The sequence below is a fragment of the Lutra lutra genome, chromosome 5, assembly GCF_902655055.1.
Source record: "Lutra lutra chromosome 5, mLutLut1.2, whole genome shotgun sequence".
NCBI lineage: Eukaryota > Metazoa > Chordata > Mammalia > Carnivora > Mustelidae > Lutra > Lutra lutra.
The window spans coordinates 31,312,908-31,337,017 of record NC_062282.1 but is presented as its reverse complement, the minus strand read 5'-3'; the positions used below and the strand labels follow the sequence as shown (position 1 = coordinate 31,337,017).

Below are 24,110 nucleotides of genomic sequence, written 5' to 3'. Positions count from 1 at the left end.
TCCTAATAAAAAAGGTACCACTGTTTAGTACTTGGCTAGCTAAAAAGTTACAAAAATTATAATTTCTCTATATGATAAATACTACAAATCAAGAAACTAATGCAAATGGGTTTTTTTTTTATGGTTTTATAGGTTCATGAAAGCTTTAAGTTATGCTTCATTAGATAAAGAAGATTTATTAAGTCCTATTAATCAAAATACCCTGCAGCGATCCTCCTCAGTGAGGTCCATGGTGTCCAGTGCAACATATGGTAGTTCCGATGACTATATTGGTCTTGCTCTTCCAGTAGACATCAATGATATATTCCAGGTATCATGAATTCTATATTCTTACTATTTCATATGTGTAACTGCTTACTAGAAATTACAATTTAAGTGATTACTATTTTGGGAGAAGATAATTATTTTTAAGGCAGTTTTGCTTAAAAACATTTTGTGATGAAAATTATTTCACGTTTCTCAACTGTTCTGTACTTTTTTGAGGTGTATACCATTTGGTGGTATACACCATTCCAAGTCCCCAGAACATTATACTTCCTTCTCTTCCCATAGTAAAACAGCCTCTTGTTTGATTTCTTTACCAGTATATTCTCTATACAAGTTCAGTGAATTCTTACTTTGCTTTTTAGTCACATTTGATTTATCCTTGTGTTTCTGTCTTTTTTTGTTTTTGACATTGAACACAAAGTTGTGTAAGTTCGAGGTATACAGTATATTCCTTGTTTTTTGTTTTTTAATCCATGAACCTGTTTATCCTACATAGGACAGCCACATGTGTCCAGTAATATAAAGTTGTCCTAATCCCACGAGATACTCATAAATACCTACATGATACAGCACTAAAGAATCCACATTTGCTCAGGAGTCTAAAGACATTTTAGATAAATTCTAAAAGCAATTATTTTAATATTTATTTAAATTACTAAGAGGAGATGAAAACTTTAAGGATTAATTGTTATTTTATCAAGTTTTGGTAATTTAACCTTCTTTAGTGAACTTTTTGTTGTAAGTTCATGTGCTGTAGTAATTCTATTTCAATTGCATTCTGTTTAATTTTGCTAATATTCATAAAGTGAACTTCTTCATAATTGATGTGTTTTAGGTAAAGGATATTCCCTATTTTCAGACAAAAAACATACCTCCACACGATGATCGAGGTGCCAGAGTGTTTGCTCATGAGGCAGGAGGTAATGCATGGTTTTTGTTTTCATGAGACTCTTCTTTGTATTAAAAAGAAAATTCTTTTTAAAACAAAGTTGATGAAAAAGAAAATTTTTTCAGTAGGATGACATTAAAAATTCAGATATACTTACTTTTGGATCAACTTAAAAATTATGCCAAAATAATTGTTTGAGTCAATTTAAAACTAAACCACAGTATATTTTTGTGAGGGACTGTAACTGTTCTACCCAGCCTCTCAAGAAGACAAAAACTAGATCATTTGATACTATTTTTAAAAACTAATGCATGAAAAAATTTGTGATTCTGATTCTCAAAGGTGTTTGGGGAAAGGAGAGAGAGAAAAATATGCTTAAATATTACATGATTCTCTTTATAATGAACAATAAGATTATAATGAATATATGCATGTTAGCCATAGGTTTAAAGCTTCATAATCTGATTTTTTTTAGTACCTCTTTAGACTCAGAATTATTACATTTCTTTATAGAATTACTGAGAATAATTGAAATTATGTCTTAATTGTATTATTTTAGTTTTCCATTTTCATTTAAAATTTTATATTAAAGTAATATAAGCTTATCTGCTAACTTTATTTTCCTAATTTTAAGCAAATCATTCTTTTTTTCTCCCCAGTTAAAGTTAAGATCTTGAGTCGTAAAAAGAGTTCTGGTTTTCTTCGCTTATATTCCTTCTTTAAAAATTCATGTAGTTTGAGACATCTTGAAAAGAGGTGTCATTGATACTATCTTTATCAGATTTTGTTTCATATTTACTTATGCACAGGTCTTCCATCTGGAACTGGAGGTCTTGTAAAAAACTCTTTTCACTTGCTACGACAGCAGATGAGTCTTACGGAAATAATGAATTCAATCCATTCAGATGCTTCTCTGTTTTTAGAAAGTACAGAAGACACTGGATTACAGGAGCATACAGATGATAACTGCCTTTATTGTGTCTGTATCGAAATTCTGGGTTTCCAGCCCAGTAATCAACTAAGTGCAATATGCAGTCATTCAGGTAAGTGATTATGTCCTTCTCTACCTAATTTGAATGTGCTCCAGTCACAAGCCATGTCCCACTTCTGTTGACCATCCCTCTTAATTCGGTTCTTACTACTTCAGCCTTAGTTCGGTCACTCAGCATTTCCCTATTGGAAGATTGGAGGTTAGTGTTTTGTCTTCAGTTTTGGCCCCTTCCAATTCATCTTTCATAGTCTTCCCTGGGATGAGTCTGTTGACAGTTCTTTACTGGCTATTCATGCCTACCACACAAGATCACACAAGATTCTTTGTGTGATATATTGTCTTTTTTTTTTTCCCCGTTGGACTATTATTAACATAAAATGTTACATTAGTTTCAGATGTACAGTATGATGATTCAGCAATTCTGTTTTTGTTCTCTTTATTTTTTAATTCCAGCATAATTAACATACAGTGTTAGTTTCAGGTATACAGTATAGTGAGTCATTAATTCTGTATATTCATCAAGATAAATGTGTTCTTGATCCTCTTTATCTCTTTCACCCATGGCCCTACCCACCTCTCTTCTGGCAGTCACCATTTTGTTTGCTGTGTTCTAGAGTCTCTTTTATTTGTGTTTCTTTTCTTTGTTTGCTTGTTTTATTAAATTCTACATATGAGTGAAATCATAGGGTATTTGTCTTTTCTGATGACTTCAGTTAGTACTATTTTCTCTAGGTCTATCCATCCGGTGCTGTTGCAAATGGCAAAATATCATTCTTTTTTATAATCCAGTAATACTCTATTGCATTTCTATACCACATCTTTAGCCATTCACTATAAAAACTCACTTGGGTATTCCATATCTTGGCTATTGTAAATAATGCTGCAGTAAACATAGGAATGTATATATCTTTTCAAATTAGTGTTTTCGTTTTCTTTGGGTAAATTCCCAGTATTACTGGATCATGTGGTATTTCCATTTTTAATCTTTTTTTCAGGAATTTCCATACTGTTTTCTACAGTGGCTGTACTGTAAAGGGCATTCCCATCAGCAGCGCATGAGGGTTCCTTTTTCTCCACATCCTCACCAGCAGTTGTTATTTTTTGTGTTTTGATTTTAGCCATTCTAAGAGATGTGAAATGGTATCTCGTTGTGGTTTTGATTTGCATTTCCCTGATGATGAATGATGTTGAGCATCTTTTCATGTGTCTGTTGGCCATCTGTATGCCTTCTTTGTAAAAATGTACAGGTCCTCTCCTCATTTTTAATTGGATTATTTGGTTTTTTGGTTTTGAGTTGTAGAAGTTCTTTATATATTTTGGATTTTAAGCCATTATTGCATATGTCATTTGCAAATGTCTTCTCCCATTCGGTAGGTTAACTTACTGTTTTGTTGACGGTTTTCTTTGCTGTGCAAAGTCTTTATTTTAGTGTAGTCCCAATAATTTTTAAATTTTTGTTTCCCTTTTGTTTCCCTTGCCTTAGGAGGCATATCTGGAGAAATGTTCCCATAGCTAATGTCAAAGAAATTAGTACCTGTTATTTTCTCTAAGGGTTCTATGGTTTCAGGTCTTACCTTAGGTCTTTAATCCATTTTGAATTTACTTTTGTGTATGGTGTGAAAGCGGAATGAAAGTGGTCTAGTTTCATTCTTTTGCATGTAGCTGTCCAGTATTTCCAGCACCATCTGTTAAAGAAATTATCTTTCCCCCCTTGTACAATCTGGCTCCCTTGTATAATTTGTCTTAGGTTCATTGACCAAATAAGTGTGGGTTTATTTCAGGCCTCTCTCTGCTCTGTACCAGTGATCTATGAGTCTGTTTTTGTGCCAGTACCATACTGTTTTGATTACTTCAGCTTTGTACCATATCTTGAAATTTTCAGGATTACTTGGCTATTTGAGGTATTTCACCATTCCATATAAATTTTAGTATTAGTCTCGTTCTGTGAAAAATACTGTTGCTGTTTTGATAGGATTGCATTAAATCTGAAGGTTGTTTTGGGTAGTATGGATATGTTATCAGTAGTGGTTCTTCTAATCCATGAACATAGATTATCTCTCCTTTTGTTTGTGTCATCTTCAGTTTCTTTCATCAGTGTTTTGAAGTTTTCAGAATATAGGTCTTTTCCTTGTTGGTTAAGTTTTTCTCCAGATATTTTCTTATTTTTGGTACAGTCGTAAACGGAATTGTTTTCTTAATTTCTCTTTCTCCTACCTCATTAGTAATGTATAGGAATGCAACAGATTTCTTTGTATTTCATAATTCCGGGCATGAAAAATGTGTTTTCCCTGCTATTCCCTCTTCCCCTGGCCCCCATACAGAAACTAACATACAGACAGTCCCTTTGGCTGGTCCACCTCATCCTGAATGACAGTATTTTACACATAAAGCTGTCCCTCACTCTCTAAGTCAGATGTTCACATTCCTTCATCTTTACTCTCATTGTCCTTTGTACATGGATCTCTTATAATCAATATTGGTCATTATTTTTTTCCCCTTCCACTCATTAAGTTCTTTCAGTATATGGACTGTCATGTCTTTTCATTTTTATATTTCTAATACCTAGCTGCATAGTATTATGTACTATGTCTACATTGTAGTAGACAGTATGTTTTTGGTGAGAGCAGACCCAGATTCAGCTGTCTTATATGATACAACAAATGCCATATGCAGATCTTCCCCAACTCATGATGGAGTTACATCCTGATAAACCCATCCTAAGTTGAAAAAACTCGTAAGTCAAAATGCATTTAAAAGTCAGGAAACAACAGTTGTTGGTGAGGGTGCAGAGAAAGGGGAACCCTCCTACACTGTTGGTGGGAATGCAAGCTGGTGCAGCCATTCTGGAAAACAGCATGGAGGTTCCTCAAAAAACTCAAAATAGAGCTAACTTATGACCTAGCAATCGCACTACTGGATATTTACCCTAAAGATAAAATGATCTGAAGGGGCACATGCACCCAAATGTTTATAACAGCAGTGTCTGCAATAGCCAAACTACGGAAGGAGCCTAGACATCCATCAGCAGATGAGTGGATAAAGAAGATGTGGGGTGTGTGTGTGTGTGTGTGTGTGTGTATATATATATATACATATATATATATAATGGAATACCAATATGCAGCCATCAAAAGAAATGAAGTCTTGCCATTTGCAATGACGTGGATGGAACTAGAGGGTATTATGCTGAGTGAAATAAGTCAATCAGAGAAAGACAGTTATCATGATCTCTCTGATATGAGGAATTTGAGAGGTAGGGCAAGGAGTTTGGGAGGTAGGGAAGGAAAAAATGAAACAAGATGGGATTGGGAGGGAGACAAACGGTAAGAGACTTTTACTCTCACAAAATAAACAGGGTTGCTGGTGGGTAGGAGGGTAGGGAGAGAGTGGTTGGGTTATGGACATTAGGGAGGGTATGTGCTGTGAAATGTGTAAGCCTCATGATTTACAGACTTGTACCCCTGGGGCAAATAATACATTATATGTTAATAAAAATAATTTTAAAATGCATTTAATATACATAAGCTACCAAACATTATAGGTTAGTCTATCTTAAACCTGCTCAGAACATTTTCATTAGCCTATAGGTGGGCAAAATCATCAATACAAAGTTTATTTTATAAAGTGTTGACTCTCTCATGTAATTGATTAAATACTATACTGAAAGTGAAAAACAGAATAGGTGTTTGGGAACAGAATGGTTATAGTGTATTGGCTGTTTACCTCATGATCGTATGGCTGATTGGGAGCTGTGGATCACTGTCACTGTCCAGTGTCACAAGAGAGGATTGTACCACACATGACTACATGACTATCCAGGAAAATTTCCAAATTCAAAATTTGAAGCAATAGAGTTTCTACTGAATGTGTATCATTTTTGCACCGTTGTAAAGTCCTACCATCATAAGTTGGGCAACATGTATATTAGCAACTTCCAACTAATAGGTGTTTGTATATGTGTTTAAAGTGTTTCCATGGGTACCTTTTCTTGGTGAGTATCACTTAGCCATGCTCAGAAAAACCTAGTGATATCAAAGTTCTCTGAGTCACTCTTCTAAATTTTTCCTTGGTGTTCTGATTAAGAGCTTTCCAACTGATGGGTTATAGCATGCTGATGCACTGCATAGGATATGGGTGTGCTGAGATCATTAATTCCCTCAATGTTTCCATGCCTCTGGGGCCTGGGTTTGGACAGACCCTTGGACTAGGCATTTTACACTGTGAACAGCCCCTGTCCAGGGCTCCGGAATGTTGTAATTATTGTCATTTCCTGTGAGTGAGAAGTTTGGGCAGTATTGTTCTGATGTATCGCGCACTGTAAAAAATAATGTGTTTTAAGTCATTTGGGCTCCATCATTTATGATATTTTCAGTTTCTGCAAGTTCTTCATTTGTATACTTATTCATCAGCTACTTAGGAAGTACTTACTATGGACTCGACTTTACTGTTTTCTACTTACTTTATCAAATAAGAAATAGGGAAACCACCTCTCATGTACCTAGTCACAAGATCGCTAATTCTATTGTAATCCATTTGTGACCTGTCGTGGGGAGAGTTGATCATAAGGTTTGGGACTTGTGAAAGACGGCAGGCGGAAAGGCGCTCACCTTGGCAGCCATCAGAGCCTCTCAGCTGGTTGGCCAGTGATAAGATGTGTTAGAGTAAGAAGCAGCAGGGGAAGAATAGCTCTGAATTGGGAAATGATTACAGTTTACTACTGATACCCATCTTAGAAGTGTGAAGGGAGGAAGGCCAAATGGTTAAAAAGTTGCCAAACCTTCATTCATTCATTCATGCCCTCAACATAATATTTATTATGCTACTACCACGGGTCAGGCATTAAACTAGATGCCAGAGAAAAATTTGTGAGAGGGAAAAGTAAAAAACAAAACACATAAACACTGTTCTTGCACTCTTTGAGCATTCAGTGAGGAAAGAAATGGGTGAATGGATTGATTGATCACTTGATCAGTCGAGTATGTGAATATATGTGAATCGAATGTGTGCATATAGTACTGCATTTGTAACAAGTGCCATCAAGAATAGGTACATGGTATCAGCAAAGGAATATAACTAAGTAGGCAGGTCAAAAAAGAGACTTCTGAGGAAGTTACTATTGAGCTATGATCTAAAGAATGAATAGAAGCTAAAAAAGGTGAAGATGGAATATAGAAAATTTAAAGACAGAGTGAACAGCCTAAGCAACGGTCTTCTCTCATGAGAGCATGCATGGAGAATAGTAGGGACCAAAAAGACATCTGTGTGAGTAAAACCTAGACAGTAAGAGGGAAGCAGGTATATGATCAGCCTGGAGAGATGGGCAGCGAGCAGGTCCTGCAGAACTCTTGCTACCTAAAGTGTGGCCGGCATACCAGCAGCATCAGCATCACCTGAGAGCTTGTCAGAAATGCAGAATCTCCAACTCCACGCTATGCGCAGAATCAGAATCTGCACTCCCACGAGACTCCCAGGTTGTTCACGTGCATAATAAAGTTTGAGAAGCACTCCTGTAGGCCATATTGAGGATTTTATGTATCAGGAAGAAGACTTCCATATTGTCCATGGCAGATGACTAAAAAATAATCCCTGTGCTATTTAATGATCATTTTAAAGGAACATCTAGACTTGAACATAGACATTTCTTTGTCTAAAACTTATGGTCTGGTGGTAATGGTTCAAAAATTTAACGCTCAGAGGAAAGGCTATTGGAATAAGCTATCTGGTAACGTTTTAGTCTGCATCTGCCACCTCACAGATTTTTATGCATTGTATGGTTCTAGTGTGCTTAGAGGAATGTTGTTTTTTTGTTTTTTTTTTTTTTCTCTTAATGAGAATGCTTGACATGTTCAGAGATAGGACCTGATTCTGACGGTTAGAAATGCTAGGAGTCATCATAGGTTAAAGGTGAGGCTGAGGGCGCCTGGGTGGCTCAGTGGGTTAAGCCGCTGCCTTCGGCTCAGGTCATGATCTCAGGGTCCTGGGATCGAGTCCCGCATCGGGCTCTCTGCTCAGCGAGGGGCCTGCTTCCCTCTCTCTCTCTCTCTCTCTGCCTTCCTCTCCGTCTACTTGTGATCTCTCTCTGTCAAATAAATAAATAAAATCTTTAAAAAAAAAAAAAAAAAAAAAAAAAAAGTGAGGCTGAAATAGTTTGTAACTTTCCAGAAACGTGTTGACTGAATGAATGAACTTTCTTACTGTTCCTTGTGCTGAAATACTTTGTCATCATAGTCCCTGGGTAGCATATCTACTGATTCTAAAATAATATATTCATCTCTTACCTAGTTATTCAGCATTACTGTTTTTTATTTTATTTTTTTAAAGATTTTATTTATTTGACAGAGATCACACAAGTAGGCAGAGAGGCAGGCAGAGAGAGAGGAGGGGAAGCAGGCTCCCTGCTGAGCAGAGAGCCCGATGCGGGGCTTGATCCCAGGACCCTGGGATCATGACCTAAGCCGAAGGCAGAGGCTTTAACCCACTGAGCCACCCAGGCGCCCGCATTACTGTTTTTAAAATATGTCTTCAGTTCTCAGATTTTTGGCATAAGTTTTATTTTTTAAATCAATGAATGATTAAATAGCATGTGTTACTTTTAAGTGCCTGAAAGGCACATGATTTCCTTAATAAGCAAAATTTTAAAACTATGCTAAATTTATAGATCATCTATTCCAAGGAACCAAAGCATTTTCTACTTAATGTTTTATAAATTGTCATCTTAGGAAGTGTTTAGAGGTGAGGTGAAAGGGTCATATCTCTTCAAAGGAAAACAACATTGGGAGAGATTGACATTGGTCTGGTTTCCTGGGTTTTAAAAATAGAGCTTTTTTGTTCTCTACTATGACAACATGCTATAGTAGAAAGAGTACTGGACCATCTGTCAAAAGCTCTTACCTTCTGGCTGAGTTTTATCTCCTCTCTCTGAATCTTTCTTCTTTCATGAGATGAAAACGTCAATTAATTTCTAGTATTTCTTATAGTACCAAGGTTGTATGATTTTATAGGTTGCCCAGTGTTACTCTCTACAAGAATAGCCAAAGATTTCCTGATGATATCCATTTGCTCTAATCATTGTAAGTGCTCAGGAGAATTTTAAATCAAAAAAGTTAATGTCAGTTTAGCAATACTGAGATATTTGGTTGACTTCGAAATCTCATCTAGGAGTACCTTAGCAATGCATGGGTAGTGTAGTAAATTTAATTCTAAGGAATGAACTGATAAGCTCAGGGAAGTGTAATTCTTATATTGGTAATTATTAAATGGGGAGAAAAGCAAGTCACAGAATAAGAAATATAACATAATCCCACTTACACACCCAAAGAACCAGAAAAACAAAGTTAAAGTAGCAAAAGATCTTAAAAGATATATATGTTGGGGGTGCATGGGTGGCTCATTGGTTAAATGTCTATCTTCAGCTCAGTTCATGATTTCAGAGTCCTGGGATCAAGCCCTACATCGGGCTCTCTGCTCATCAGGGAGTCAGCCTTTCCCTCTCTCCTTCTGTGTTCTCTCTGTCTCAAATAAATAAAACCTTAAAAAATACACACACACGCACATATGTGTGTGTCAAACTTTGAACTGTATTTCCCTTTGGAGAGGTATTTATTGTGGGGGTGGGAATATGGGATGGGGTAGATAAGATATATATCTGTTTCATTCTACGTACATCTTTCATTTGAATTCTTTAATCATATATTCATACATTTTGTAATTTAGGAAAATAAAATTTCATGTATAAATGTCTCTAGAATTCAACAGATTTCACTATCTGAGCAGTACAAATTTACTTTGAAGATCATCATGGAAAATAATTGTTGAAAACTGGAAAGAAATCATAAGAAATCATCTCCTCTGTGGTATATAATGAAGCATAGGAATTAAACCATTATGATACTTTAATAGAAATAACTTTTTTTTTCTTCAGACCTTCAAGACATTCCATATTCTGATTGGTGTGAGCAGACGATCCATAATCCCTTAGAAGTGGTTCCTTCTAAATTTTCGGGGATTTCTGGATGCAGTGATGGAGTGTCTCAAGAAGGCTCAGCCAGCAGCACCAAAAGCACAGAACTGCTACTCGGTTAGTTTGCAGATTTACATCCAAGCATTGTTAATAAAACCATACTTAGTTTTGTTGTTGTTGATAAGTAATGGAAATTATCTCAAAACTACAAGTCAGTTTTATTCAGGTGTACTTAGCCAACTGTTGGCGCTACTGTTGTGTATCCTCTTAGCCTTCCTCTTCCATTAGAATTTTGATCCCAAAATGATTGACAGATTAGGTGCAGTTTATCTCCGTTTGAGATCTTTAGGTAAGATTTAAAGAATCTCACAAGTTGCAATCATTTTCTATTGTGATAAAGATAGAATATTTTCATCTTTTCTTTAGGTGTTAAAACAATTCCAGATGATACACCAATGTGCCGTATACTCCTTCGCAAAGAAGTCTTGAGATTAGTCATTAATTTGAGTAGTTCAGTATCAACTAAATGTCATGAAACTGGGCTTTTAACGTAAGTAAACTATAAACATGGCTATTCTTTGTTCTGCTTTTTAGGGTGAAAAGATCCTTGAAATACTTCAAAAGTTAGACTAATTAGCTTACATCCATAGTTCTGCATGGTATATCTGTGTGAGGCTAGATTTTCTTCACATACTTCAACCAAAATAACGTATGGTCAAAGATTGAACACAGAAATAGGTATGTGAATCCAGCTGTCTTCTATTAAGCTGGACTTTAAAGAGACCTGTAAAAATGTAAAATACCACTCCTCTCACTTTTTTGGTTTTAAAAAAATTATTTTTCATTAAAATGTAAATATTTATGGGGTACCTGGGTGGCTCAGTCAGTTAGGCATCCGACTCTTCATTTTGGCTCAGGTCACGAGATTGAACCCCATTTTGGGCTCTACACTCAGGGCAGTCTGTTTGGGATCCACCTTCTTCCTGCCCACCCCCCAACACAAACACCCCAACCCCTGCTTGCTCACTCTCTCTAAAAAAAAAAAAAAAAAAAAGTATATATTTATGTTAACAAGTAATGGGTTTGTTTTTTAAATGAATTAAAGCATATTTTGAAGTTTTCTCAATTTTAATTTCTAATATGGTAATTAGCAATGGCCAAAGCCCACAAAAAATAAGCTTTTGGGGGTCCTCTTTAATTTTTTTTGTTTGTTTGAATTATGAAAGTGATGCATGTATTTTTTTTATTATTAATTTTATTTTTTATAAACATATATTTTTATCCCCAGGGGTACAGGTCTGTGAATCACCAGGTTTATACACTTCACAGCACTCACCATAGCACATACCCTCCTCAGTGTCCATAATCCCACCCCCCTCCCAACCCCCCTCCCCCCATCAACCCTCAGTTTGTTTTGTGAGATTAAGAGTCACTTATGGTTTGTCTCCCTCCCAATTCCATCTTGTTTCATTTACTCTTCTCCTACCCCCTTAACCCCCCATGTTGCATCTTCTATCCCTCATATCAGGGAGATCATATGATAGTTGTCTTTCTCCGATTGACTTATTCGATAAGCATGATACCCTCTAGTTCCATCCACGTCATCGCAAATGGCAAGATTTCATTTCTTTTGATGGCTGCATAGTATTCCATTGTGTATATATACCACATCTTCTTTATCCATTCGTCTGTTGATGGACATCGAGGTTCTTTCCATAGTTTGGCTATTGTAGACATTGCTGCTATAAACATTCGGGTGCACGTGCCCCTTCGGATCACTACGTTTGTATCTTTAGGGTAAATACCCAGCAGTGCAATTGCTGGGTCATAGGGTAGTTCTATTTTCAACATTTTAAGGAACCTCCATGCTGTTTTCCAGAGTGGTTGCACCAGCTTGCATTCCCACCAACAGTGTAGGAGGGTTCCCCTTTCTCCGCATCCTCGCCAACATCTGTCATTTCCTGACTTGTTCATTTTAGCCATTCTGACTGGTGTGAGGTGATATCTCATGGTGGTTTTGATTTGTATTTCCCTGATGCCAAGTGATGTGGAGCACTTTTTCATGTGTCTGTTGGCCATCTGGATGTCTTCTTTGCAGAAATGTCTGTTCATGTCCTCTGCCCATTTCTTGATTGGATTATTTGTTCTTTGGGTGTTGAGTTTGCTAAGTTCTTTATAGATTTTGGACACTAGCCCTTTTACTGATATGTCATTTGCAAATATCTTCTCCCATTCTGTCAGTTGTCTTTTGGTTTTGTTAACTGTTTCCTTTGCTGTGCAAAAGCTTTTGATCTTGATAAAAATCCCAATAGTTCATTTTTGCCCTTGCTTCCCTTGCCTTTGGCGATGTTCCTAGGAAGATGTTGCTGCGGCTGAGGTCGAAGAGGTTGTTGCCTGTGTTCTCCTCAAGGATTTTGATGGATTCCTTTCTCACATTGAGATCCTTCATCCATTTTGAGTCTGTTTTCGTGTGTGGTGTAAGGAAATGATCCAATTTCATTTTTCTGGATATGGCTGTCCAATTTTCCCAACACCATTTATTGAAGAGGCTGTCTTTTTTCCATTGGACATTCTTTCCTGCTTTGTCAAAGATGAGTTGACCATAGAGTTGAGGGTCTATTTCTGGGCTCTCTATTCTGTTCCATTGATCTATGTGTCTGTTTTTGTGCCAGTACCATACTGTCTTGATGATGACAGCTTTGTAATAGAGCTTGAAGTCTGGAATTGTGATGCCACCAACTTTGGCTTTCTTTTTCAATATTCCTTTGGCTATTCGAGGTCTTTTCTGGTTCCATATAAATTTTAGGATTATTTGTTCCATGTCTTTGAAAAAAATGGATGGTACTTTGATAGGAATTGCATTAAATGTGTAGATTGCTTTAGGTAGCATAGACATTTTCACAATACTTATTCTTCTAATCCAGGAGCATGGAACATTTTTCCATTTCTTTGTGTCTTCCTCAATTTCTTTCATGAGTACTTTATAGTTTTCTGTGTATAGATTCTTAGTCTCTTTGGTTAGGTTTATTCCTAGGTATCTTATAGTTTTGGGTGCAATTGTAAATGGGATGGACTCCTTAATTTCTCTTTCTTCTGTCTTGTTGTTGGTGTAGAGAAATGCAACTGATTTCTGTGCATTGATTTCATATCCTGACACTTTACTGAATTCCTGTTCAAGTTCTAGCAGTTTTGGAGTGGAGTCTTTTGGGTTTTCCACATATAGTATCATATCATCTGCGAAGAGTGATAGTTTGACTTCTTCTTTGCCGATTCGGATGCCTTTAATTTCCTTTTGTTGTCTGATTGCTGAGGCTAGGACTTCTAGTACTATGTTGAATAGCAGTGGTGATAACGGACATCCCTGCCGTGTTCCTGACCTTAGCGGAAAAGCTTTCAGTTTTTCTCCATTGAGAATGATATTTGCGGTGGGTTTTTCATGGATGGCTTTAATAATATTGAGGTATGTGCTGTCTATCCCCACACTTTGAAGAGTTTTGATCAGGAAGGGATGCTGTACTTTGTCAAATGCTTTTTCAGCATCTATGGAGAGTATCATATGGTTCTTGTTCTTTCTTTTATTAATGTGTTGTATCACATTGATTGATTTGTGGATGTTGAACCAGCCTTGCAGCCCTGGAATAAATCCCACTTGGTCGTGGTGAATAATCCTTTTAATGTACTGTTGAATCCTATTGGCTAGTATTTTGGCGAGAATTTTTGCATCTGTGTTCATTAAGGATATTGGTCTGTAGTTCTCTTTTTTGATGGGATCCTTGTCTGGTTTTGGGATCAAGGTGATCCTGGCCTCATAAAATGAGTTTGGAAGTTTTCCTTCCATTTCTATTTTTTGGAACAGTTTCAGGAGAATAGGAATTAGTTCTTCTTTAAATGTTTGGTAGAATTCCCCCGGGAAGCCATCTGGCCCTGGGCTTTTGTTTGTTTGGAGATTTTTGATGACTGTTTCAATCTCCTTACTGCTTATGGGTCTGTTGAGGCTTTCTATTTCTTCCTGGTTCAGTTGTGGTAGTTTATATGTCTCTAGGAATGCATCCATTTCTTCCAGATTGTCAAATTTGTTGGCGTAGAGTTGCTCATAGTATGTTCTTAGAATTGTCTGTATTTCTTTGGTGTTCGTTGTGATCTCTCCTCTTTCATTCATGATTTTATTTATTTGGGTCCTCTCTCTTTTCTTTTTGAGAAGTCTGGCCAGGGGTTTATCAATCTTATTAATTCTTTCAAAGAACCAGCTCCTAGTTTCGTTGATTTGTTCTATTGTTTTTTTGGTTTCTATTTCATTGATTTCTGCTCTGATCTTTAGGATTTCTCCTGCTGGGTTTAGGGTTTCTTTCTTGTTCTTTCTCCAGCTCCTTTAGGTGTAGGGTTAGGTTGTGTACCTGAGACCTTTCTTGTTTCTTGAGAAAGGCTTGTACCGCTATATATTTTCCTCTCAGGACTGCCTTTGTTGTGTCCCACAGATTTTGAACTGTTGTGTTTTCATTATCATTTGTTTCCATGAATTTTTTCAATTCTTCTTTAATTTCCTGGTTGACCCATTCATTCTTTAGAAGGATGCTGTTTCGTCTCCATTTATTTGGGTTCTTTCCAAATTTCCTCTTGTGATTGAGTTCTAGCTTCAGAGCATTGTGGTCTGAAAATATGCAGGGAATGATTCCAATCATTTGATAACGGTTGAGACCTGATTTAGGACCAAGAATGTGATCTATTCTGGAGAATGTTCCATGTGCACTATAGAAGAATGTGTATTCTGTTGCTTTGGGATGAAAAGTTCTGAATATATCTGTGATGTCCATCTGGTCCAGTGTGTCATTTAAGGCCTTGATTTCCTTGTTGATCTTTTGCTTGGATGATCTGTCCATTTCAGTGAGGGGAGTGTTAAAGTCCCCTACTATTATTGTATTATTGTCGATATGTTTCTTTGATTTTGTTATCAATTGGTTTATATAGTTGGCTGCTCCCACGTTAGGGGCATAGATATTTAAAATTGTTAGATCTTCTTGTTGGATAGTTCCTTTGAGTATGATATAGTGTCCTTCCTCATCTCTTAGTCTTTGGCTTAAAATCTAATTGATCTGATATAAGGATTGCCACTCCTGCTTTCTTCTGATGTCCATTAGCATGGTAAATTCTTTTCCACCTCCTCACTTTAAATCTGGAGGTGTCTTCGGGTTTAAGATGAGTTTCTTGTAGTCAACATATAGATGTGTTTTGTTTTTTTATCCATTCTGATACCCTGTGTCTTTTGATTGGGGCATTTAGCCCATTAACATTCAGGGTAAGTATTGAGAGATATAAATTTAGTGCCATTGTATTGCCTGTAAGGTGACTGTTATTGTATATTTTCTGTTTCTTTCTGATCTACTTCTTTTAGGGTCTCTCTTTGCTTAGAGGACCCCTTTCATATTTCCTGTAGAGCTGGTTTGGTATTTGCAAATTCTTTCAGTTTTTGTTTGTCCTGGAAGCTTTTAATCTCTCCTTCTATTTTCAATGATAGCCTAGCTGGATATAGTATTCTTGGCTGCATGTTTTTCTCGTTTAGTACTCTGAATATATCATGCCAGCTCTTTCTGGCCTGCCAGGTCTCTGTGGATAAGTCTGCTGCCAATCTAATATTTTTACCATTGTTCGTTACACACTTCTTTTTCCTGGCTGTTTTCAGGATCTTCTCTTTGTCACTAAGACTTGTCAATTTTACTGTTAGGTGACGGGGTGTGGACCTATTCTTATTGATCTTGAGGGGGGTTCTCTGAACCGCCTGGATTTTGATGCTTGTTCCCTTTGCCATATTGGGGAAATTCTCTCCAATAATTCTCTCCAATATATCTTCTGCTCCCCTCTCTGTTTCCTCTTCTTCTGGAATCCCAATTATTCTAATGTTGTTTCGTCTTATGGTGCCACTTATCTCTCGAATTCTCCCCTCGTGATCCAGTAGCTGTTTGTCCCTCTTTTGCTCAGCTTCTTTATTCTCTGTCATTTGGTCTTCTATATCGCTAATTCTTTCTTCTGCCTCATTTATCCTAGCCGTCAGAGCCTCCATTTTTGTTTGCACCTCATTAATAGCTTTTTTGATTTCAACTTGGTTAGATTTTAGTTCTTTTATTTCTCCAGAAAGGGCTTTTATATCTCCCAAGAGGGTTTCTCTAATATCTTCCATGCCTTTTTCGAGCCCAGCTAGAATCTTGAGAATCGTCATTCTGAACTCTGGATCTGACATATTACCAATGTCTGTATTGATTAGGTCCCTAGCCTTTGGTACTGCCTCTTGTTCTTTTTTTTTGTGGTGAATTTTTCCACCTTGTCATTTTGTCCAGATAAGAGTATATGAAGGAGCAAGTAAAATACTAAAAGGGTGGCAACAACCCCAGGAAAATATGCTTTAACCAAATCAGAAGAGATCCCAAATCGTGGGGGGGGGGGAGAAAGGGGATAAAAAGAGGTTCAGGAAGAAAGAAAAAAAAAATTAAAAAAAGAAAACCAATAAAGAAAAAGTATAAAAAGGAAAAAATAAAAATATATATTAGATAATCTAGTTTAAAAATGTTAAAAAAGAAAAGGTTAAAAGTTTAAAAAATTTAGCAGAAGAAGAAAAAAAATTGAAATAGAAAAAAAAAATTTAACTGCAAGGCTAAAGAATCATGGGGAGAAAGCCATGAGATCCGTGCTTTGCTTTCTCCTCCTCTGGAATTCCGCCGCTCTCCTTGTTATTGAAACTACACTCCTTGGTAGGTGAACTTGGTCCTGGCTGGGTTTCTTGCAGATCTTCTGGGGGAGGGGCCTGTTGTAGTGATTCTCAAGCGTCGTTGCCCCAGGCGGAGTTGCACCGCCCTTATCCGGGGCCGGGCTGAGTAATCCGCTCGACGCTCGAGTTTGCTTTCGGGAGCTTTTGTTCCCTGAGCGCTTTCCGTCGTCGAGTTCCGGAGGGCGGGAATGAAGATGGCGGCCTCCCGGTCTTCGGCCCGGAGGAGAGAGCCCGGGGCCCCACTCCTCAGTGTGCCCTCAGAGAACAGCGCCCAATGACTCCCGCCACCCTGGCCTCCGGCCGGGCTCCAAGCTGACCGAGCCTGCGCCGGTTCAAGGTAACCCCGAGCTGAGAGTCACTCCTCGGCTCTGTCTCTGTAGCCGGCTTCCCTGTTCTAATACCTGTGAGCTCTGCGACACTCAGACATCCCCGATCCTTCTGTGACCCTGCGGTACCTGAGGCCACGCTGACCCCGCGTGGGCTTCACCCCGGTTAAGCCTCTGGAGCAATGTCCCTCAGCGGAACAGACTTTTAAAAGTCCCGATTTTGTGCTCTGTCGCTCCGCCGCTCGCCGGGAGCCGGTCCCTCCCACCGGGGTCTATCTTCCCGTCGCTTTGGATTCACTTCTCCGCCAGTCCTACCTTGCAGAAAGTGGTTGATTTTCTGTTTCTAGAGTTGCTGTTCTTCTCTTCGATCTCCCGTTGGATTTGTAGGTGTTTGTAATCTTTAGATAAGCTATCTAGCTGATCTCCCGCTACCTGAAGTGGTCTCAGCCTGCTACTTCTCCGCCATCTTGACTCCTCCCCCCAGTCTTCTTTAATTTTTAAGAAAGTATGCGAATCCTGAGACTGAACAGTTTGAGAAAGGCGGCCTACACAAAAACAAGTGATATTTTCTTGGTTTAATTTTTTCCCTAATTTTCCACTTTTCTTGTAATAAAAGTTGCAAGATTTTAATTTTTCTCCCCTAAATCATAGCAACACGATAAAGGAAAATTCACATTGAACTATGGCCATCACTGATCTGTGCTATTAAAAGTAGTGCGGTCCTCCGAAGAAATGCAGCTCAGAGTCTCCTGTGGACCTTTTAAAAGAACTGTAACACAGATGCCGGGGTCCCCCTGCAGACCTCCTGGCCAGATGCTCCAACAGTAGTGGGGCCTTAGCCTGTGTGTTACCCCAGTGGCACCCCACCCCCGCTTCTGCGATGCTATCTTAGCTAAAAGCCACTGTTAGAAGGTAGATAGATACAAAGAGCCCAGTCAAGGATATTTCAAACTTAATTTTGAAAATAGTTTAGTCATCTTAGGCTGATAAATAAGTTTTGCCATTTCTCATGCTAGTGAAAAAGAATATTTCTGACTCTCTTAATCATCTTAAGAGATAACCCCAAACTTAAAATATCTATTTAAAGTTTGAGGTAGAAATATTTAATATTTTATATTCTTATGCCATCATTCCAAATATGCCATCTGATCAATGTCTGGAGGAAAAAAATATTTAAAAAGTGGTATTTTGGAAGGAAAAATAGTAAGTCATTATTAATAGTTTTTAAGCACACCATCATCTTTTCTTTGGTTTTAGAATTAAAGAGAAGTATCCTCAAACATTTGATGACATCTGCCTTTACTCTGAGGTTTCCCATTTGCTCTCACACTGCACATTTAGACTTCCATGTCGGAGGTTCATACAAGAATTATTTCAAGATGTACAGTTTTTACAAGTAAGTAAGATTTGTATTTCTCAAATTTAACTTTCAAGAATAATTCTGTGTTTGGGATTAAGAGAGAGATTCTATCTTTCGATAACACTAGAAGGTCATTCACAGTTTACCACTTCTTTCCTAGATGCATGAAGAAGCAGAGGCTGTGCTGGCAACATCACCAAAGCAACCTTTAGTTGATACATCTGCTGAATCCTGACCTCATGGTTATGATGTTTATAGACGAATGCTATATATATTCATATTTGTGGATTTCCTAAAAGCCTCAGAAAATGCTGGCTGACTGGGCAGCAAAGACAGGAGTATCTTCTGTTCCAGCCATTACTGGTACACGCACAGTTGGAACTGCAGACTTCCCTAACCAAAACAACTTCCTCTTTTCCCTGTTGAACCCTCTGGGGGTTCATTGCTCATTACCACAGTTTTACGAATTTTAGTTTCCATAATATGCAAGAGCCAAGCACTGAATACCTACGTAGGTATTTTCTATTTTTTCATTTTAAGAGCATAGTAACAGTGGAACAATAATAGGATATCCAGAAGCACCCTTCACGCAGTTATTTCTGAATTCTTTTTTTAGGATAAATATAAAGATGCCTTGTTTGTTAACTAACTCCTGGAAACCAGGAATCAGTGTCTCTGAGGCTACTCCCTGTCCCACAGTGGGGTGTGCTGTAACTGCTGGTATTAGAGGGGGAACTTTGGCCCTTCCGCATTTTTCTTAATATTTGTAACACTACTTCAGAGGTTTGTAACCTCAAAGCAAAAGAAGAGCCTCAACAACCCAGGACTTGTAAGTTATTTTTATGTTACTAGACTTGCAAACAGTTTTGTTTTCTGTCTCTTCAGTTTTGTGGCAATGTGTTAGTATAGGTTATTTGAACCAATTAAGGTTTTTCACTACAGTTCTTGATTCCAATCAGAATGTCATTTTATAATTCAGAGTATTTCCCAGTTGTAAATGTTTTCAGTGGACTCCTCATTTTCATCAACTTCCCATGTCACCATTTGAAACAGGAACTTGAACAAGCGCTATTATTTGAGACCTAAAACAAAAGAAAGCAGTAACTAACACTTTGGATCTCTTGACAGAGAAGTTTGCCTCTGGTTTACACATTCCATGGGAAAAGAAGAGCCATATTTCCTTTTAAAAAAGTCATAAATGCAACTTGAATTATGATTTAAAATTGTAGTGAAAAGCCTTAAGTATCAAATTTTAAAGCAGCAGTAATTTAATTTTTTTCTATCAGTGTTCTTGTTTTGCACAAACTGAATGCAGTGATAGGTGCGTTTATCAGTACAGTCATTGCCTTTATCATATTTGTGAAGTTATTAAGTTGATGAGGGCAAGGTTTTGTTTATTTGTGTGTTTAATTTGTATATGTTTAAAGATATTTGGAAATCTTTACAGGAATTAAACATATATGCAAATTTGTATATAAAAATAGCATGGCCATCACCAGTAGAATGCTTGTAAATGAAAGGATTATCTTTTTTGAGGTCTATATATAAATAGAAAAAAATCCAGCTGGACTGATTAGGACCCCTTTTTTAATTCATTTGTTTATACCATTTTTACAGTTAACACATCAGCTTTGACACAGTCCTAGTACCTTGAGTAATATTTTCCCATAGTACAGATCCTTTTTATAACAGGCTTGTTCTTTGAGATCTCTGTAAAGAACCCTGTGAACTAGAAAACATAACTCACAGAGATAGTTTTTGTTTTTATTTTTATTTTTTTGTTTTTGTTTCTTTTTAATTTACTGGCACTGAAAGTTCCAACTGGGATGAAACTTTTCATCTCACTTCATAACACCTCTTCGACTGCACTTCAGTGAATTGTTCTTACATGCACTGTGTAGCAACTTACATTTATAACAAAGCAGATAAGGGCTGTAAGCTGCTGCTTATGTTAAAAAGTGGTTCTTCAGATTTTCTCTCATAAAATCCAAGTGAAAATAAAATATTTTTTTTAACTTTAATTTATCACTGAACCCAAGTGTTTATTTAAATGTTAACAGTACTATTAAGAACGTTGCCTGTCACCTTGGTCTTTGGTCTTGGATGACTAAAATGCCTTCCAGAGAACCAAATGTCAGAGTTACTAGACCAAATAGTGGTTAAAAACTCCAAAGGAGGTAATTTAGTAATCTTATTCATAATGGGGTTGACATATTTTAGACATTCATTTTAAACACTACCTCAGTTAATATAGAATATAAAATCTGTGGTTTAATCCCTCAAAAGTTAACAGTAATTCTTCTTTGTCACACACACACATACACACACACACACACACACACACACGCACACAACTGTCCCCATCCTGGACCCCACTTCACTCATCCATCTTGAAATGAAGTCTCTGTTACTATTAGCCTGAACAGTTTGACTATTACTTTGAAAGACATGTATGTATACATTATAATAATTGCCTGTAACACTTAGTTTGGAGAGACAAGAGTTTTGTGGTTATCAGTAATCTAAGAAAAAATGTCTGTACTTAAATGCAGAGTGCTATTTGGTTTATCCATATTTCACTGACAGGTCTAATACGTTTTCAAGTACTCATCTGTATAAAGGTAGACTTTTATGATGAAAAATGCTCACATGCAGTGCCAAGTGATTAACTTAGTGTTTAAAAACATTATAGCAGAAAAGATTAGGAATGGTGTCAGTGGTAATAGAAATAATCGAGAAAATCATCTATAAATAATAGATACTACCAGACTATAAAATACCAAAATAATGTCAATACTGTAGTTTTTCAAGATTTTAGAATTAATCTTAGTCCTATAAATTTGTACTAATGGTAATTATTGAACAATTTGGAGGAATTTGGGCAGTTGTGCTGGTTGTAAACTGTGAATATCTAATTGTAAAGTGAACTGTCATTTCTAATTGAAATTTTTTTTCAAGAACAGATTTCAGCTTCACATACTAAGTAAATACTGACAAATAATAAGGAAATTAGAAATTAGTATTAATAATTAAATATGGTCTAAAATTTCTTATACTTTTATTTCCTATTTATGCCTAGGTAGATTTGAAGGGGGTAAGTCTCCCTAATAAAAATTTTTCTAATAAAGATTAGTAGCATAAGTACATTCTGTAAGACAGCGACTTTAAAAGAGGCTCTTTGGAGGGATATACATTCTTATACTAGTTATTCTAACATCATGTGTACAAGGTCTTTTGAAATGGTAGCTTTTTTAGCTCTTTTATCCAGAGCTTGAGATAATTAAAGCTGAGTTTTTCAGGGCATATTAAAGTGTTCAACAGTGAGGTGTCAATGCTTATTTAGATTTGTCTACTGCTCTTTATAATTTTTTTTTTTCATTCCATTCAGAGGATGCCTTTTATCCCCACATTAAAGCACAGATCATTGAGCAATAAAAACTAATCAAATTGTCATCCAAATTATAACTGCAATTGTTTTTGCATGGTAAGAGTGAGGTGCTAATTTTGTGTGAGATTAGCTTTGTAAAACTACCTTGGGAAAAAGTCCTTTGGATTTAAGGTTTTCCCCCTTTTGTTTTATGCTTCCAGTGTTGTCTAAAATTCACAGTCCATTAAACTTGGGAAAAAAGAAAAGGTAGAATTAACAGAGTTTTATGAGAAGAACTGATGAAATAAAAGAACATTTCAGGTTTTCCAAAATGTAAGTTGGGAAAGGCCTCCCTTGGCTCCCCATTCAGGAAATCCATTGTCACAAGCTTAATTTCAAGAGTTTCACTACAGTGAGAGTGTCATTATAATAGCATGCTAGTGAAATGGATAGCAGTGCTTATCAGACAATATTGAAATCTGTGAGAATCTTTCTAGGAACATTCTTTTTTTCTTTAAGTTCCAGGTTCCCAAAGTATTTCTCATTCATAGTAGGTTTTTATGACTCACACAGGATGTGGCTCTCCCCCCCCCCCCCCCCCCCCCCCGCACTGGAGTATTTTTATAATGTAGGTGGATAGCTATGCGACAGCATGCATTAATTGCACATCTTGTTTTTCTTTACAAAATATTTAATTTGAAAAATATAATTTATGCCAAAAAGTATACTTTGTAATTTTGCCACTAAATAGGTTGACTTAGCACAAAATACAAAGTCTTAGGGCAGAGCGGGGGAGAGATAAAAATTTTTCATAGATAATAGTTGAAAAATGCTCCATTACTGGCCTGACAGAAACCCTGAAGCTGCATTGTAAAACAAATGGTGTAAATTAGTTTTGAAAAGTGGTAAGGGATTGTGAAAAAAATCTCAGACTTACTGCTCCCTAGCCACATGATATCCTTTTTTTATTTAGTAATAAGCTGCTACATATTTGGAGGTTCTGGTGTTTGTAGGTCACTGAACAGACATTGAAATCTGATTTATATTGTATAACTGTAACATAGAAAGAAAAAGTATTTATATATTTTCCGTAAGAATATTTCATTGAGTTCTGTATAATTTAAAGAAGGTTTGTCCCCAAATGGTTTTGCTCACCTTGATTTTTTGTGTGTGTGTGGTTTTCTTGTTTTTGTATAATGTGTACAGTTTATGTCAAGGGCATTAAAAGCCTCCTGAAGCATAATCTTATTAAAGGGATACATTGTTAATAAAATGTACTTAAAATTCTTAAAACTTGTGTTGTTCTGTTTGAAATTTTAAACAATCAGTGTTGATTTAATTATGTACCATAGAGGCTGACACGTGTGACCCCCAGTAAAAATGATTTTTAGGTACCACAGATAAGAGTCTAGTTCAGTAATACATTAGTGGCTCATCCAGATGTTTTGAGATATCTACACTTTAAACATTCTTCATAATCAAACAAATAACTTTACAGGTTTTATTTTTAACTTGAAATCATTATGGAGTGTTTTAAAAAATGGATCAATCTTTAGCCAGAATAGTTCTGAATTTTTTGAGGAAATAATATACAGTAAAGACGATGAGTATGATGATGACGTTTCTGTGGAAGGTACTTGATTTCTCAGGCAGAAACTGTCCTGATCAGATGGGCTATCAGTACAGCCACCTAGTGGCAAAAGAAAATACCACAAGGGAAATTACCAAGGCTGGAAAATAAAATTCAGTGTCAAAGCCAGGTCAAAGCTAGTTTACAGTTGTCTAAATGTGGTAAAATATATGTCTCACTTTCAGAAATAGATTTGTTTGGATAGATTGGTCTTTAGGCACATTTCTGTGTATCATTTTCCCATCGCCTTCTGTGTATGTTTGTTGGTCAACAAAAACAGAGTTGGCCCCAAAATAAACTAAAAGCAGACTTAATAATCATTAGACAGCTGATCTTTGGAAAATGTGGACCTAAACTTCAGAAAGTTTGTTTCATTTGAAAAAACCCGGTTCTCTGGTACATAAAAGTTCTCAAAAATAAAGTATCGTCTTAGTCCATTCAGGCTGCTCTAACACCACCACAGCCTGGGTAGCTTACAAACAACAGAAATCTGTTTCTGCCATTCTGGAGGCTGGAAGTCTGAGGCCAGAGGGCCAGCACAGTTGAGTGAGGACCCTCTTCCA

The 24,110-nt window shown here is 36.8% G+C and overlaps 1 protein-coding gene across 9 annotated transcripts in view; it reads left to right on the top strand.

The window, feature by feature from the left end:
• RICTOR (RPTOR independent companion of MTOR complex 2) overlaps positions 1 to 23,210 on the top strand; it is a 141,424-nt gene extending 118,214 nt beyond the window's left edge. For 7 of the 9 annotated variants that reach the window (XM_047731250.1, XM_047731248.1, XM_047731253.1 and 4 more), the window contains 7 exons: positions 133 to 310; positions 1,103 to 1,187; positions 1,966 to 2,199; positions 10,069 to 10,224; positions 10,534 to 10,657; positions 18,448 to 18,586; positions 18,711 to 23,210. In XM_047731250.1, coding sequence (XP_047587206.1) covers positions 133 to 310; positions 1,103 to 1,187; positions 1,966 to 2,199; positions 10,069 to 10,224; positions 10,534 to 10,657; positions 18,448 to 18,586; positions 18,711 to 18,785 — 991 coding nt within the window. In that variant the 3' untranslated portion in view covers positions 18,786 to 23,210. The remainder of the gene's footprint in view (positions 1 to 132; positions 311 to 1,102; positions 1,188 to 1,965; positions 2,200 to 10,068; positions 10,225 to 10,533; positions 10,658 to 18,447; positions 18,587 to 18,710) is intronic. The other 2 variants (XM_047731256.1, XM_047731251.1) reach the window with 1 other exon arrangement.
• Positions 23,211 to 24,110: the final 900 nt, after the last annotated feature.